Raw genomic sequence first — 15,861 nt, 5'->3', positions numbered from 1 at the left:
ATTGAATTTAAGAGAAAGTAGTGTTTGAAACTCACTAAGTTTGTTTGTCCAAAAATCAAATGAGCTTTTATACCAAAACATGATGTAAATAAATTCTCAAGTAGGCGTTTGGTTTTTTTTTTTTTTTTCTTCTCAGAGAGACTTAAGTATGCGTTTAGTGAAATAACACGTGTCCCACTCTATCAGTCTATTTGAGCATATACAGCCAACAAATTATTTAAAGAAAAACATAACCGTAGATGAGAAATTTGTTTTTGTTAGTGGACAAAGATCGGCGGGGCTAGCTTAGGATTTGAGAGGGTAAATAGAAAACATATTTAGGGCGGTCCAATATGGAGTTGATGGCATGTTTTTGGTGTCCCTAAAAGAACCTACAATTCACGCTTCACCCATGCTTCTTTGTCTCCCCATTTCCTTGTCCCACATTTATTTTCTATTCAACCATTTTATTACATCTTACTACTCATTTTCAGTTCTTATCAAGTTTCAATTGCTTATATATGAAGATCAGAATCCGATATTTAATTAATCAGTCAAATGTTACAGTCATCCTCGTGCCCAAAAAGAAAAGAAAAAAACATTGAAACTTCATCACGAAAACAAGGAATATGGGAGATGTAAAAACACGTTGTAGGACCAAAGCATACATTGTGATGTCTAGCCGATTTCATTTACATCAAACTGTGCAAGAAATTTAAAAAAAAAAAAAAAAAAAAAAAAAAAACCCTATCTATAAGAAGCCGGTTTATTCAAATTGCATCTCCTAGTGGTCAAGTGTCTTGTATATTAACTGGTTATTTTAGTATCATGTGCCTATTATATAATAAAAGTTCTTAAGTTCGACATTGAATAAAAATATCAAATACTACCGCTATAAATCTTAAGAAAATAAAAATTAATAGTCACGTCTAACAGGTTGAATTACTAACCACCAGTGACCCGGCAACGTCTAAGGGACACTACAAGCTAAGCCCGGCCGGGTCATAATGTAATGAATTCACTAGATACAACTATCTTATATTCTAAGAATTCATTTTGAGTACCTAGTTATCGGTCTACTCTTAGCTAAAGATCCTCTCACTTCCACGAGAAAGCCTTCACAATTTTTACAAACGACACAAGCATTGCAAATAGCTATCACGCACCATCAGAAGCACTAACACTAAGATTGTGAATACTATTTTGAACACCTTTCGTGTATATATTTGGATAATTGTATTAGCGATCAAGTGAGATCACAACACCCGTCGCATAACGTTAAATGCCCCCCAAAAAAAACTCTGCAGTTTTAATTTGAAGATGAATAAATATGCCGAACAACTATTTTGAATAATATCTGTATATTTAAACAATTTAAGTATATATTTCCAAAACAGACAATATCTTTATGCATATATTACTTTTTTTATGTGGGATAAAGATGGATCAAATGACTACCCGTCTCACGAAGATTAAATATTTGAATGGTCATGGTTTGCATGCAATATAGCACACATCTCCAATGACTATATATAATGTAATATGAAAATGGAATTATGGTGAGCCCACAGTTGAATAAAAAGTGAGAGAGGGGAGGGAACAAGGGAGGACCCATATATCTTAAATTTCCTTCTCAAAAACACCACACCACGTTCTCTTTATTATGACCGCCTCTCTCAACCTGCATTTAATATCTTCCTGATCTTATTTACTGCATATTCTTCGGACTGCTTTTCACTGCCTCTGTGCTCTTTCACATTACATACATATGATATGGTATGGGTTCTGTTCTATATATAGTAGTACGCTATAAACTTGTTATATATCATCAATACCATGTCTGATATTGCCCTCGTTTTTGTGTTGTGCCTCACTCTTTCTACTTTGCATGCATGCAATGCCCGTCTCCTCTCCTCTCACCACGCTTCGGTTAGTATTCTTCACTCATATATATATAGAACAGATATCTGTATATGTTACATAACTAGATCTCTCACCACAGCTACTGATTATCCGTGGATTTATGTAGTAAATTTTGTAAAAATGAATTATACAAATTTCAACGTGGACAACTATAAAATATTACGCTTGGCAATAAAACGAATAGGATTTGATGGTGCAGGTAATTGAAAAGGATGATCCCTTGGCGGCTGAGAAACAGTTTCCACCACCCACTAATAACATTATTCCAAACTCAGGTTATGTTCCTGTACTTGATCACTTGTGTTTGTGTATATTTTTGGTTCTTGCTCCTCAAAACATTTGTATGAAAAACCTTTATAACAACATACATATGTAAGTTAAAACTAAACATCTCTTTGCTCAATCTAGTAATGATAAATATTTTAAAGAACTTTGTTATCGCTGAAATTTAATCAATTGTCCTCGTTTTTGGAAGATAAGAAAGTAGTTTATTTCATTTTTTAAAATAGAAATGAATTGAAAAGGTCCCCTAGCAAATCAAGATACAAATTTTTGAACACTGAACAGTAGGGTTAATTTATGCATGTTAAATTAATGATATTATAGTAGCTTTCTCTTCGTGGGTTTGATTATTTGTTGAGCATGGCATCATAAAGCATTATTTTCCATGGTATTTGTCGTGATTGTGCTTGCTTGATGCTCATTCTAAATATTGGCTGGAAAATATGCAGGGACTGGCTTTGCAAAATCACTTTCTAAGCGATCAACCCAAACTAATAAGGTACATTTATTTTTTTTAATCATATGGTTTATTATACTCCACAATATTATCATATTTGAATACAAATAAATAAAATGATTAGACTGCTTAAGATTAGGCATCTACATCACCATATCAGGTAGTGATGAGGTGGTGAGTCGATTCCATTAATTGGTAGAGAAGACAAGTCATGTTGTTGAGCCAATTATATACATATAACATGTCCACTCCCATAATATTAAAGGAACACAATGGGCACGCAATAAAGTCATCAAAGCTTGGACTCGAATCTATTCCACAAGCCTCCACAGACGACGTTTTTACCATGGACTACGCTCAGCCTCATCGCAAACCACCCATTCACAACGAAAAGCCTTGAACATACTTAGACATGAACCTGATATATCTTGTTTTATAATATGTAATATTATTCGCTCTTTCGTTTTTGTTACAAGATTACACATTATGAGTTATGCATGATCAAGAGAGCCATACATGATATGGAGTGTACAAGAATCATATACTGTTTTTGTTTATGTTTATGTTTTTGTGGACACCATGAACATGTAAGATATGAAGCATGGATATATAGTGTTGTTTATGGAGTAATAAAGCAAGTAAATGTTACGTCTGTGTGGAAACATGTTATGTTGGACAAGACATTACAAGTTGCAATTTGAGCGGGAAATGAATGAATATATGATGATGAGGGAACATGGCATAAATTTCTGTTATAAAGAAGAATCAATTATATATGAATGTAAAGGGCAAAGAAAGATGTAGCTACCCACCATAACCATAAATTGAGACTGGGCTTCCCAACAATGTGAGACACTCATTTAATGCCAATCTCCAATGCTACTACAAGCGACTATGAAAGGGTTCACATATCTGATGAATTCAGAAGTTGCGATGCCCAGCTTCAAGTCCACGTCTCCGCCGCCCAGCCAGAAGAATTCTGGTTCAAGTTTCACAATAGCCTCGTCTAAGATCACCTGCGATTCCAAAGCACAAATGAGACAACCAGTGTTTTTTTGTTGTCGCAGAACAACAATGTCACTGTCATTATTGTGGACCACCCTATTTATCTACAGCAAAACAGGTTTAACTCGCGACAGACATCGCTGATGACTATATCACCATGCATGTCACAATCCTTCAACTTCCTCAAGGGCCATTGTGTTGTGTTGAGCAAGCAATTTGGACAGACTAGACTCTCTCTCTCTCTCTCTCTTCTCTTTACATATTGATTTTCATGTTCTCATGGCAAAGGGCTATGCTATACGATGCGAGAATAACGGAAATAACATGTACCGGAATGTCGGTGTTCATGCCAACACATGTGACTGCGTTGTGTTCATACCCAGTCAGCTTGGCAGAAACCTCCTCTGGTGCGAGCCTCACTGTCAACAACAACAACAACAGCAATAACAGTCACTCTCTTCACTGCTGAACATAACATCAAATTGACTAACTCACTGTTGAACTTCTTTTTGGGTATCTTTCCGCCATTGAGTCCGTAGAGGAAGTTTTTAACGGCATCGGCGTTGAATCGAGCAGTGTACTGCAATCAAAAGGAAGAGAGAGTAAAAATGACCGAATCGGAGGGTGAATCGAGAAAAGAAGGAGTACCTGAACCACGACGAGGTAGTACTTGGAATTGTTGCGATCGCTGCAATCACTGACATTGGGAGGGGCTTGTGTGTTGACCTAATTGCCACGCATTGTTCATTTAGATTACCAGACAATCAAAGAGAAAGAGAAGAAATGCAAACCAGAACGATGCTTTTGCAGAGGTGGTTGACGGAGGCGGCGGAGAGCGCCAGGCGACGATGCTCCAGAGGGGACTCGTAGTAATCGGACGGCACTCTCTTGAACGAGAACTTCGTCACGCCGTTGGATCTCAGAACGGCGGAGAGGCGAGTCTCGGTGTCGCCGGAGCCAGTCTGAGGGAGGACAAGACGCTCAATCGACGAAATGCGTCGCAAGATATCGGTTTGAATTCTGTGCAGCTCCTCCGTAGCCATCACTCCAATTCAAACGACGCTTTCTTTCTCTGCCTCTGTCGTTTCTTACGCTTTCGCCACTTTCTTATTTTTATATTTGGGTAATATCTTTATTAGAAATAATAGAACCTGGTCTTAATTTTTTTTTTTTTTTTTTTTTTTTTTTTTAGTAGAAACCTGGTCTTAATGAGAGATTAATATTGCCCCTATTAAATGACTTTACTGTCCATCGAAAGATATAAAAATATATAATTTCCCACCTTATATTTTTTTATAATTTCGAATACGAAATGTTTGTTTGTGACGAAACACAAAGTGTTTTACCTCAAAACTAGGAGATGTATATAAAAAAAAATATCCCGTGCTTTTACAAATGTTATTTTTTTTTAAGAAATAGTGAGATAATACTTTGTCATTATCACTATGCTAGTTGTTGAGGTTGAAGCTATTTAAAAAGAATATTTTTTATTTTAATGCAAGTTGGGTATTAGAGTTAGAGTAAGGGAGTAGGTTGATTTAATGATATTTATACTTTTCAATGGTGGAGCGAAGCGAACAACAATACAAACAGAAGTCTCGAATCAATGAATAGTCAAAGAATTCCTTGTTTAATAATTCAGAGGAAGAAAAAGGTATGTACAATTTGGAAAATTGGTGTATGACATGAGTGTTGAGTAGTCGGTGGTAAAAGTGAATTAAATTATAATTTTAAAAACCATTGAAACGAAAGGAAAGTGAGAGAAAAGTAGGACGTGGTTTTGCTTGCAATTTATCTTACCCCTGGTTTTGTACTTTTGTTAATTAAATCTCCTTTTAAAAAGCAAGAGAAAAGTCAAAAAAAAAAAAAAAAAGCAAGAGAAAAGTCAATAAACCACACAAGTTGTGACACGAACACATTTATTCTCGTCTTCAGTCAGTCGAAGAAAAAGGGAAGATATTTATTGATTCCCGTTATTATTATAATCACTGAGTTGGCTTTACTAAGTAATCAGATTCAGATCCATCGGAGAAGCAGAGGAAGAGGGTATGGCGGAGATGAGCTCGGCGACGTCGTCTCTGGGCGTGGGCGTATCGGAGTCGTTCTTCAAGGCGATGGAGGGGGCGGAGGCGGCGTCGGAGACGAAGCGTCGGACGAAGATATCGGTGGTGGGAGTGGGGAACGTGGGGATGGCGATAGCGCAGACGATGCTGACTCAGGACCTGGCGGACGAGCTGGCCCTCGTGGACTCCAACGCCGACAAGCTCCGCGGCGAGATGCTGGACCTGCAGCACGCGGCGGCGTTCCTCCCGCGCACCGCCATCAAGGCGTCTCTGGACTACGGCGTGACGGCGGGGTCCGACCTGTGCGTGGTGACGGCGGGGGCCAGGCAGGTGGCCGGGGAGTCCCGGTTGGCGCTCCTCCAGCGCAACGTGGCCCTGTTCCGCCACATCATCCCGCCGCTGGCCAGGCAGTCCCCCGACGCCGTCCTCCTCATCGTGTCCAACCCCGTGGACGTCCTCACCTACGTGGCCTGGAAGCTCTCCGGCTTCCCCTCGAACCGCGTGCTGGGGTCCGGCACCAACCTGGACTCGTCCCGCTTCCGGTTCCTGATCGCGGACCACCTGGAGGTGAACGCGCAGGACGTGCAGGCCATGATCATCGGCGAGCACGGCGACAGCTCCGTGGCGCTGTGGTCCAGCATCAGCGTGGGCGGCGTGCCCATGGCCAGCTTCCTGGAGCGGCAGCAGATCGCGTACGAGCGCCACACTCTGGAGGAGATCCACCGGCAGGTGGTGGACAGCGCCTACGAGGTCATCCGCCTCAAGGGCTACACGTCCTGGGCCATCGGCTACTCCGTGGCCAACATCGCCCGCTCCATCCTGCGCGACCAGCGCCGCATCCACCCCGTCTCCGTGCTGGCCGCCGGCTTCCACTGCGAACACGAGGTCTTCCTCAGCCTGCCCGCCCTCCTCGGCCGCCACGGCGTCATCTCCCTCACCAACGTCCCCCTCTCCCCCGAGGAGGCACAGAAGTTCACCCACTCCGCCGACACCATCCACGCCCTCCACTCCCAGCTCGACTTGAACCCCGCTTCATCGTCTAATTGACTCTTTCTCTTTCTCTCCTATGTAATGTAATCGGTTTTCATTACTCTAGAACACGTACAAGAAGCCGTCTGGGCAGTAGTTTCTTGTTATAACCGATCGAGTTGTTTTATGCCACCCTGTTCCACAGGGCAACTTTCTAAATATATATCATATCATCCGTCTTAAAACAAACGCCCCTATAAATTAAAACCCGCTTCAACGTACATGACTCGATTTAAGTTTAACACACAAAAGCAATAAGCAAATTAGGAGCAATATGGGGGCTGCTCGGGCTCAAGTGTGTGCGGTCCTTGTCGTAGCCATGGTGTGCGTGGCGAGCGCGACGTATTGCCCGCCGCCGCCGGCGCATCGCAAGAAGGTGAGCCCCGGCCACAGGCAATCAGGGCCAGCGTGCCCTCGCGACGCCCTCAGCTTCGGGGCGTGCGCCAACGTGCTGACGGACTTGGTGAGCGTGGTGATCGGGACGCCGCGCAAGAAGCGGTGCTGCGCTCTCATCGGAGGCCTGGCTGAGATGGAAGCCGCGGCGTGCCTTTGCACGGCCGTGAAGGCCAAGGTGCTGGGAATCCAAGCCAACCTCAACATCGGCATCTCTCTCATCCTCAACCACTGCGGCACCCGCGTCCCCTCCGGCTTCCACTGCGCCTGATTCCAGCCTTGACTAATTATTTTAGTTTCATTTCTTTTATGTCGATCGGATCTTCAAACATCCTGTATCTCCATCTTTGAATAAAGGCTCTTATGTTGTTGTAATCATACATTGTAATGTCATCCTTCAATGAGATGCTGAAATCATAATATTACACTGCCTTATTTTCTTCTCACAACTTTTGTTACTGCCTTATACACTTGGGGACAAAGTATTTTATTTTTAATTACAAGCCCATAATGGTCAAAACTCTACCATAAAATTTGATTTAAATATGCACATGTTGAAGAACCCACTAGCGCCTCTAGAGCCTCCCTAATGGTAATATCATTTTAGCGTAATTTTTTACATCAAATTTTCATTTTACTCTAATAGTATTACGCCATATTTTATACTAAATAGAATATTCATACTACATTATTTAAGTTGTATTAAAAAATAGTTTTAGAATTATTTCTAAGCAATTTTTTTACTTAAAATCATATTAATTATACTTAATTAACCAATTTATATATATAAATTTATTTTTTAAACTTAAAACTAGCTTTACTAGATTCTTTATGTTCAAAATATCCCAAATTTGTTTTTTTGACCCATTTCGGGACAAAATACCCTTCTACATAATTTCCACACTTCTCTATCTCTCATTCGCAAACTGTCACAAAAAAAAGAGATTTGTTAATAACTAGCCTAACTATAGATGGGATATTAAAATAGTAGCCAATCTATTAGTTTATTTAACTAAATAGCCAATATTAGACAGAGTACCAAAAATACCCTTTTATCTAACTCAACCACCTTTTCCGATCCTGGCTATCTCTGATCCAACAACCACCACGAGACACAACTCCTGAGGGAAATTGCAGTGGACTACACTCCTGAAGCGTGATCTCACTGCCCGAAGATGAACAAGATCGAGCTCACCTACGACCACCGCGGCGGAGCTCGGTGGCGATCCAAAATCAGGTTTCTCCACGACGTTTTTCGATCTCGAATTCGGTGCCCTACCGGCGATTCGAGTAAGGACGAGATCGATTTCAAGTTCCTCGGGCGCGATCGGAGCTTGGTGCAGACGAATTTCTTCGCCGGAGGGTCGAGCGGCCGCGAGATCGTCCACGATCTAGGGTTCGACTGCTCTTCATCCTAGACGCCTTCGTCGTCGAGAATTCGGTTCGCGAGGGCTTGGGAGACGCTCCGAGTCAGCCAAGCCCGGAAGGGCCCGAGGGAGACAACCCCCGTCGCGCGGATCTGAGGAGTAAAAGCTCTCGTTACTCGATCGACCTTGCACACGCGAACCACCGGAGAAGAGACCCGGCGAACGCCGACGAAGGATGAAGACCCGCCGGATCTAGAGAACGCCGGCCCTCGTCATGCAGATCTGAAGAAGCCCAGGTCGCGCGAACCTTCGTCGGAGAATGGCCTCCGTCGCACGAGTCCAGAGAGGACCTTCGCTGCTCGCACCAGGAATGGAGGCCGTCCTTGCACGCGCGAACCGGGGAAGAATGAGGCTACTGGCCTCGTCGAGCGTGGGTCAGACTAGAGCGAGGTCGTCGGCAGATCTGCGACGACCCAGACGTCGCGCGAAGAACCGGAGAGGAAGGGAGCCACCAAACCCAGTGGAGATGGGTCTTCGTCGCGCGGAGAAGTTGAGAGGAGGAGCTCCATCGGGCCGAGTCGTTGGGCGTCGTCGGGAAAGATGGGGACCGAGTCGCGAGCTCCAGAGCGAGGTGGTGCCGGACTCGGGCGATCTCCAGCGTGCGGAAGGGAAGGAGGCGGCGTCGATCTGGGCCGTCGAGTGTCGTCGGAAAATCCAGCGCGGAAGGAGGAGGCAGCGTCGATCGAGGCGGCGTGATCGAAAAATTCGGCTCTGTCATTAAACGCCCTCCGGATCGCCACCGCATCGAAGATCTATGTCAACACCGCCGTCGGTGCTGAGGTCTCCGACCGCGTCGTCACCATCATTGCACCTGCCGGATCTACGACCAGGGTCTCTGCGGAGTCATTTCGGCGGCGGAGGTTCCGGCTAACACACTTATAACACACTTATTTATGGTTAATCTGTTAGATTATCTAGAAAATGTGCTAGCAATTCTGTTGAAAGTGTTTGTCCTAGAATTTTCTAACAAATATGTAGTAAATCGGATTTACTGTTATATTTACCATAGAAACGAATGATTTACTCAATGGTTAATACGATTTACTGTTAATATGAAATAATTAGTAAATCGTATTTACTGTTATATTTACCATAGAAACGAATTATTTACTCCATGGTTATTACGATTTACTGTTAATATGAAATAATTAGTAAATCGTATTTACTGTTAAATTAACTACAAAATATTACGGTAAATAAAATTTACTTTTGTTCTTGTTACGATAAATAAGATTTACTATTGTTCTTATTACGGTAAATAAGATTTATTGTTTTCTTGTTACGGTAAATAAGATTTACTATTGTTCTTGTTACGGTAAATAAGATTTACTGTTATTCTTGTTACGACAAATAAGATTTATTGTAGTTTTTGTTATTGTTAATTAGATTTACTAATTTTTTTGTTATGGATAATATTATTTACTATGATAGTTAATAATATTAACCTAAGGGTATAATTGGAATATTGAAATGTTGTCATGATAAATTGGCTATTTTCCTAAATATGTTAATAGTTGGGCTATAATTTTAAAATAGGGGTGTCATTTTGGCTAGTTCTTTAGCCGCCCAAAAAAAAAACTGGAAAAGAACATGTATGTCTAAATTTTGCTTGTAAAAAGGAAAAGTTGCTAACACTACAACAAATATCGAGACAAGCCGTGGCTAATTAGCTGTAACATGGCAGGTTCAACCACGACAAGTCGTGACTGTTTCTAATTTCAGTTTTTCAATACGGCAGGTTGTTCTTCGTACTTATTATTCTGGGATTTTTTTTATAGCTGCGACAAATTGCAGCTATTATTAAGTTAATATTATGACATCAAATAATTCTTTCACTTTGTTACTTGATCTAACTCTCTCTTTCTCTTCTCTCTCTTCATCTCCAATTTCGACTGCCCAAGAATCACCAGATCAACCACCACCCCCGCTCCACCTCAAATCCCTAGATTTCTCACCATCCCTATATCTCCAGATTTTTTTTACCGCTTCTGAATCCCTCGAAGCACTTTGACCACCGACATTCATGGTCGCGGCTGTTTTTTATTTTTTGTTGTAGTGAAATTGGATTGTGAACACGTGACTCTCATTGTTAAGGGAAAAATACACTTTATTTTGGGCATGTTTTGGGCTTTTTTAATAGCTTGTTTTGGGTTTTTTTAAGGGTCTTGTTTTGGGCTCTTTGTTTTTTAATTGTTTTGGTTGCTTAAGGGCTTATTTTGAGATTGAGATTGATTTGTATTTCTTTTGTATATAAAATATTGATATATTGTAACAAAAAAAATTTCCCAAAAAAAAGTTTATTTGATAAATATAAAAAAAAATTACAATACTTTAACCGCATTCATTAAAAACCTTTCTAAATAAAATTCGAGAGATCGGGATAAAAACTTATAGTGAAGGAAAAGAGTACAATTTGAATAAATAAAAAAATATATGTGACTACTTAAAGAAGCAGAAGCTTCATTCTCTAATAATCTTGAATTATAAATCAAGTTCCATGACGAGTTGGTTGGATTTGATGAAGAGCGAGAATTTTGTTGTTATTGTGGTTGTCGTTGATCTCCACATGTGCCAAATTTTTCACTGTATAACACAAACAATTGTTCTAATACAACTCTTGCCTTTTCAATTGTTAGTCTCGAATGAACATTCAAATTTTTGGCAATACCTTATATTAAACCATCAGTATCAACTAATTGACATCTATAATCTAATAAAGTTGCAATGGCATATAAAAGCGATACTCTTTCCCAATAATTTGTAAATTTTTTTCATAGGTAAAATAATTGGCTCAAATAGATCATATTATCTATAAGTAGCAACAACGTTTGAAATATTAATTAATTCATGTAATGCAAGATGAGCAGTTAGATAGTATACACCTGATAATACTTATATGACTTTGCAAAATACTTCTAAAAATACATGGAACTAAAAAGCCAAATCCCACTCGTAGTTCTCAATTTGAGAAATAAAGATGTACAACAGTATCAAATAAATCTCGACTTTATATAGAGAATATCACATACAAAATGAACGCTCTAGAGAATTAAACACCAGGATGAGCTAGAATATTATAAATTTTTTGACTTTGTTTTAAGGAAGTGTAAGTGTTATAGATAATATTATATATATATATATATATATATATATATATAATATGAGAAATTGCCCCATTTGCCACCAGTTTCATAACATTTTCTCATTTTCCACCAAAAGACTAATTTTTCTCAAAATGTCATCATCTATGTCAACAATGTTGACATCTATTTTTGCCCTTCACTATGAGATGTCAACATTGTTGACATAGATGTCAACAATGTTGACATCTCGGTGGCATTTTGGGAAAAATTAGTCTTTTGGTGGAAAGTGGGAAAATGTTATGAAATTGGTGGCAAATGGGGCAATTCCTTATACATACATATATATATATATACATATATATATATAATACATATACTTAGAGAATAAACAAAAAAAATGGGCCTCAAATAGGCTTGTGTCTGGGCCATGCCCAGTCCGTGCCGATTTTGTACTTTTCAAGGGTTTCGAGCTGAGCTCGGATTTTGGGCCTAGAACAAAGGCCCAAATCAGGACCAATTTAAAAATCGGGTCGGTCCGGTCCTTCGTCAATCCGGACTGGACCGGTCCAAAACCAATTAAATAAGGGCTAAGCCAGGTGGGCTCCCGCGGCCCCGCCCAATTGACAGCTTTAGTCCTAATCAATGTATTTATGAGTTTTCCATTTTTCTAATAATAAAAAAACATCAATGGTGGTTGATAGCCTTATTATTTGTAGTAGCCCGATCTATATTCATGAGACTTTTGCAAAATAACCTAATTAAAGCAGTATCACTTTAAATCTAAATTCAAAGAAACTAATTAAATGCCAGAAACTATAACTAGTTTGAATCTCGTCAGATTGTGTAGAAAACCAAATAAAAATTCTGATAATTACTTCAATTTCTGTATTGAACAGAGGTTATTATGTATCGATCTTTGTCTAAAGAAAAGATTTGTTGAATATCAAAGCCATCATCATCATCTATTTATTAAGCATCGTAGATCATATGCTTCTGATGTTTAACAAGCCAAGAGCCCTTTCAGATAAAACCTGAGGGCAAAGGAGGATAATAAATTTGGAAATATATAGAAGCCAAGCAGATTAGAGGAAGCCAATACAAACGCTCATATATTGATTATTATTGATCACACAATTTCAATAATAATGGATCTTGATGAATACAAAGTCGTAACATAAAAATTCAACCAAACCAATAAGATCATACAAAGATACATGACAGGATGTGAAGATCCAACCCTTACATCCTTAATAAATAAATAAAAAATGGAAATAACACGATATACATATGAATGAAAATGAATTATTAAAGAGGATATGAATCAGCCAAACCAAGAAACAATGGCAAAATGCTAAAGAAAAAATAACAAGAAGTGCAAAGGGGAAAGAAAAGGCACGAACGATGATGAAATAGGAAGGTAGGAGGAGTGAGAGAGACTAGGCGCATTGGAAGCCGGAAGGGACGCCGTAGCCGCAGTAGTTGAGAAGCAGAGAGAGAGAGACGTTGAGGTTGGCTTGGAGGAGTCCCAACACGTTGGCCTTGAGAGCGGTGCAGAGGCACACCGCGGCTTCAAGGTCCGCCACTCCTCCGATCAGACTGCAGCACGGCGTCTTCGGTGGGGTTCCGATCACCACGTTCACCAAGTCCGTCAGCAAGTTGGCGCAAGCCGCCAGCTTCAGGGTGTCCCGCGGGCACTTTCCCTTGTTGTAAGGCATCGCCGGTGCTGACGTCGGTGGCTTCTTTGACGGCACTGCTGATTTGGGTGGGCAATATTCCGAGCTCACCAACATTATGTTGATGGCCACGATTAGGGCAATGGATACTACTTTAGCCATTAATTAATCAAATGGTATATATTTAGTAATTATTTGCTTAATTTGTGTTTGGTGATGCAAATGCTGATGCTTCTCACTGCTTTTTATAGCCAAGCTTGTTTAGGGTTTCGAGCCTCGTTTACGATATAATATTATCAGGCATGTGGGCTTCTACCCTCAACACTAGCTGGAAGATAAGACTCTGGAATTGAAGACTTTGGAGTTTTGTGTCACCCTTGGTTGTCACTACATATACTCTTTCATTTCAACTAGAGATTTAATATCACTACTTGTGGTGGTGGATCTATTTTTATCATCAGCGATTCAATGTCCACAACACATTTCACTTTTAACAATTATATTACATCTCTCTACATATCACTTGGCTGTCGGTGCTCATATATTCATGTCATACGAAATTCATTACGCTGTTCTTATTCACTAGTTGACAGAAAAATTCATGTTCAGTAGTGCATTGAGATCTCCAAAATAGTAATATGTACGGGATGTAAAGTGGATCTCTAAATGATAGCGATCCAGAACTAGCTAGTTTTACAGTGTTGTTATAACTTACCTTAATTACCATATTTCAAAATTTGTAATATAGATTAATATACTAGAGACTTAATATTCATGCCAGTTCTCAGGGCAAGAACCATCAAATAATGTGTGGCGGAAAAGGTAACTGATCACCATGCAAATTAAGTTACGCACAGTACAAACGAAAACATACACACATATCACTTCTTTGTTTCTTTGAACTAATGTTCTATTTAAAATTAAAACTAAAATCTTAACGGTTGAGCCTCAAGTTTGATCTAATACTTAGAAGCAATGGTTCGCTTTTAATATAAAAACTATCACCTTTTGTACTGCATACTTGCATACTGTTAGGGGTGACAAACATTGAGGTGACGAGTTGACGACTAAAGATTTTATCATGATTTGTGGATCGACCTAATGTTTGTAAGGAATATGCGCCGATGTTAACTCTTTGAAAAACACAAGAGAGTTGTAAACACTTTTTTTTCCGAATTTGAATTTAGTAAGAATTTGCAGCGACAAAATGGATGTAACTTTGCATGTGAATCACTATAAAGTACTATCCTCACTCTCTACGAATAACCAAAAAAACTTGCACTTCAAAGAAATATAAACATAAATAGGGCAAAAATACGCAAACATTATTTAATCAATAGCCCGATATCTTATCATCTTGTTAAAAAAGTAACTCAAGTTTCATTTAATTGAAAAAATAGTCTATCAGTCAACAGTTCATTAAATAAATTAAAGGGTTATTAAGCTATATAGCCACACGGATATAGTGGATTGAGATATAGCTCACCTTTAGTTAATTTCTTGTAAATAGCCAAGTAAACTTATTAACAGATTAATAAAAGACTTATTTAACACAGTCAAACATATATTTTAAGTGGTTAATAGGCTGACACATATGCAAGTTGGCTATTTACAAAGTATTTACCAAAGGTTGGCTAATTTACAATTCCTATAGTTTAGGTGGCTTATGTAGACAATTTTTTGTAAATTAAAAAGCTAACTTAATTAATTCTTTCACTAATTTAAATTATCGTGGATTTGTGGATTATTTTTTAATAAAATTAAATTTATACTAAAATCTTAAAAGAGTCCGTTGAATGATTAGTTGCTGTCCCTCACTAAATGTCTTAATAAACGCATATATTGACATCAATCATTTTACATATAATTTTATTATTTTTCGCCTTTTGGGTTGATGGTGGGTAATAACTTTAGATATTTGTTAAATTCATAATACTGAAAGAAAAAAATTAATTTAAATTATATATTCCCATTTATCATAATTCGAAACTTGGTACTGTGTACATGTGATTATAATTGTCACATAGCTAGAAAATGATCTGGAAATTAGAAGGACGATGTTGGAAATAATTGATGAGAAATAGAAGTGGGGCATGGGCTGATGTTATGTTCCACCTTCTCAATATTTACGAGTCTCATTCAAAACCTATAATTAACTACATAGCTAACTTCCAGATATCTTATATATAAATAAACCTATACATGAACTTTCAAACCAAAAAAAAAAAATCTAGCGACGTAGTCAATTTCAAACATGATTTTAAGAAAGTAATCAATATTTGATAAATTTTGTAACTTTTCCATTTAAAAAAATAACGGTTCAAAAATATCTGAAATACTCTTATGTAACATAAACCGTAGAAATCAATTACTAGTCAACGTTTCAGCTAGCCAAAACTTATCCTGTGTAAAATAAATGGAAATTAACTGAAATTAACCATCAACGTTTCAGCCAACCAAAACTTATCACGTGTAAAATAAACGGATATTAATTGAAATTAAACTAAGAATACTTGTCTTACATTATGGATTACACAGATTTGAATG

The 15,861-nt window shown here is 38.9% G+C and overlaps 3 protein-coding genes and 2 pseudogenes across 3 annotated transcripts; 3 read left to right on the top strand and 2 right to left on the bottom strand.

Annotated features, from left to right (window-relative positions):
* Positions 1–1,791: 1,791 nt before the first annotated feature.
* Positions 1,792–3,133, top strand: RGF6 (root meristem growth factor). The gene is made up of 4 exons (XM_089601596.1): positions 1,792–1,908; positions 2,102–2,177; positions 2,634–2,683; positions 2,907–3,133. The coding sequence occupies exons 1-4, from the start codon at positions 1,816–1,818 to the stop codon at positions 3,039–3,041; spliced, it is 354 nt and encodes a 117-aa protein (XP_089457722.1). The 5' UTR covers positions 1,792–1,815; the 3' UTR covers positions 3,042–3,133.
* A 204-nt stretch (positions 3,134–3,337) lies between these two features.
* Positions 3,338–4,760, bottom strand: LOC149405941 (YbaK/aminoacyl-tRNA synthetase-associated domain-containing protein). The gene is made up of 5 exons (XM_089601584.1): positions 4,438–4,760; positions 4,295–4,372; positions 4,142–4,226; positions 3,977–4,065; positions 3,338–3,657 (listed from the first exon to the last, which is right to left on the bottom strand). The coding sequence occupies exons 1-5, from the start codon at positions 4,687–4,689 to the stop codon at positions 3,502–3,504; spliced, it is 660 nt and encodes a 219-aa protein (XP_089457710.1). The 5' UTR covers positions 4,690–4,760; the 3' UTR covers positions 3,338–3,501.
* Positions 4,761–5,541: 781 nt separating this feature from the next.
* Positions 5,542–6,927, top strand: LOC149405940 (Lactate/malate dehydrogenase family protein). The gene has a single exon (XM_089600834.1). It carries the CDS (start codon positions 5,695–5,697, stop codon positions 6,754–6,756), a length of 1,062 nt encoding a protein of 353 aa, XP_089456960.1. The 5' UTR covers positions 5,542–5,694; the 3' UTR covers positions 6,757–6,927.
* Positions 6,928–7,004: 77 nt separating this feature from the next.
* On the top strand, positions 7,005–7,587 carry LOC149405939 (putative lipid-binding protein AIR1 pseudogene; annotated as a pseudogene).
* Positions 7,588–12,723: 5,136 nt separating this feature from the next.
* LOC149405938 (14 kDa proline-rich protein DC2.15 pseudogene) lies at positions 12,724–13,605 on the bottom strand (annotated as a pseudogene).
* Between the last annotated feature and the right edge of the window lie 2,256 nt (positions 13,606–15,861).

This window comes from Urtica dioica, chromosome 2, assembly GCF_054948205.1.
Source record: "Urtica dioica subsp. dioica isolate 48M chromosome 2, U.dioica_male_clone48M_v1_H2, whole genome shotgun sequence".
Lineage (NCBI taxonomy): Eukaryota > Viridiplantae > Streptophyta > Magnoliopsida > Rosales > Urticaceae > Urtica > Urtica dioica.
This window is presented reverse-complemented; position numbering and strand designations above follow the sequence as displayed.

Bases quoted from the DNA above. Each gene is read 5' to 3' on its own strand.
- RGF6 (XM_089601596.1), top strand. From the start codon at position 1,816: ATGTCTGATATTGCCCTCGTTTTTGTGTTGTGCCTCACTCTTTCTACT. The intron at 1,909-2,101 runs GTTAGTATTCTT...TTGATGGTGCAG, and splicing joins TCTCCTCTCACCACGCTTCG to GTAATTGAAAAGGATGATCC. The intron at 2,684-2,906 runs GTACATTTATTT...ATAATATTAAAG, and splicing joins GATCAACCCAAACTAATAAG to GAACACAATGGGCACGCAAT.
- LOC149405941 (XM_089601584.1), bottom strand. From the start codon at position 4,689: ATGGCTACGGAGGAGCTGCACAGAATTCAAACCGATATCTTGCGACGC. The intron at 4,373-4,437 runs GTTTGCATTTCT...CGTGGCAATTAG, and splicing joins TCTGCAAAAGCATCGTTCTG to GTCAACACACAAGCCCCTCC. The intron at 4,227-4,294 runs GTACTCCTTCTT...TTTTGATTGCAG, and splicing joins ACTACCTCGTCGTGGTTCAG to TACACTGCTCGATTCAACGC.
- LOC149405940 (XM_089600834.1), top strand. From the start codon at position 5,695: ATGGCGGAGATGAGCTCGGCGACGTCGTCTCTGGGCGTGGGCGTATCG.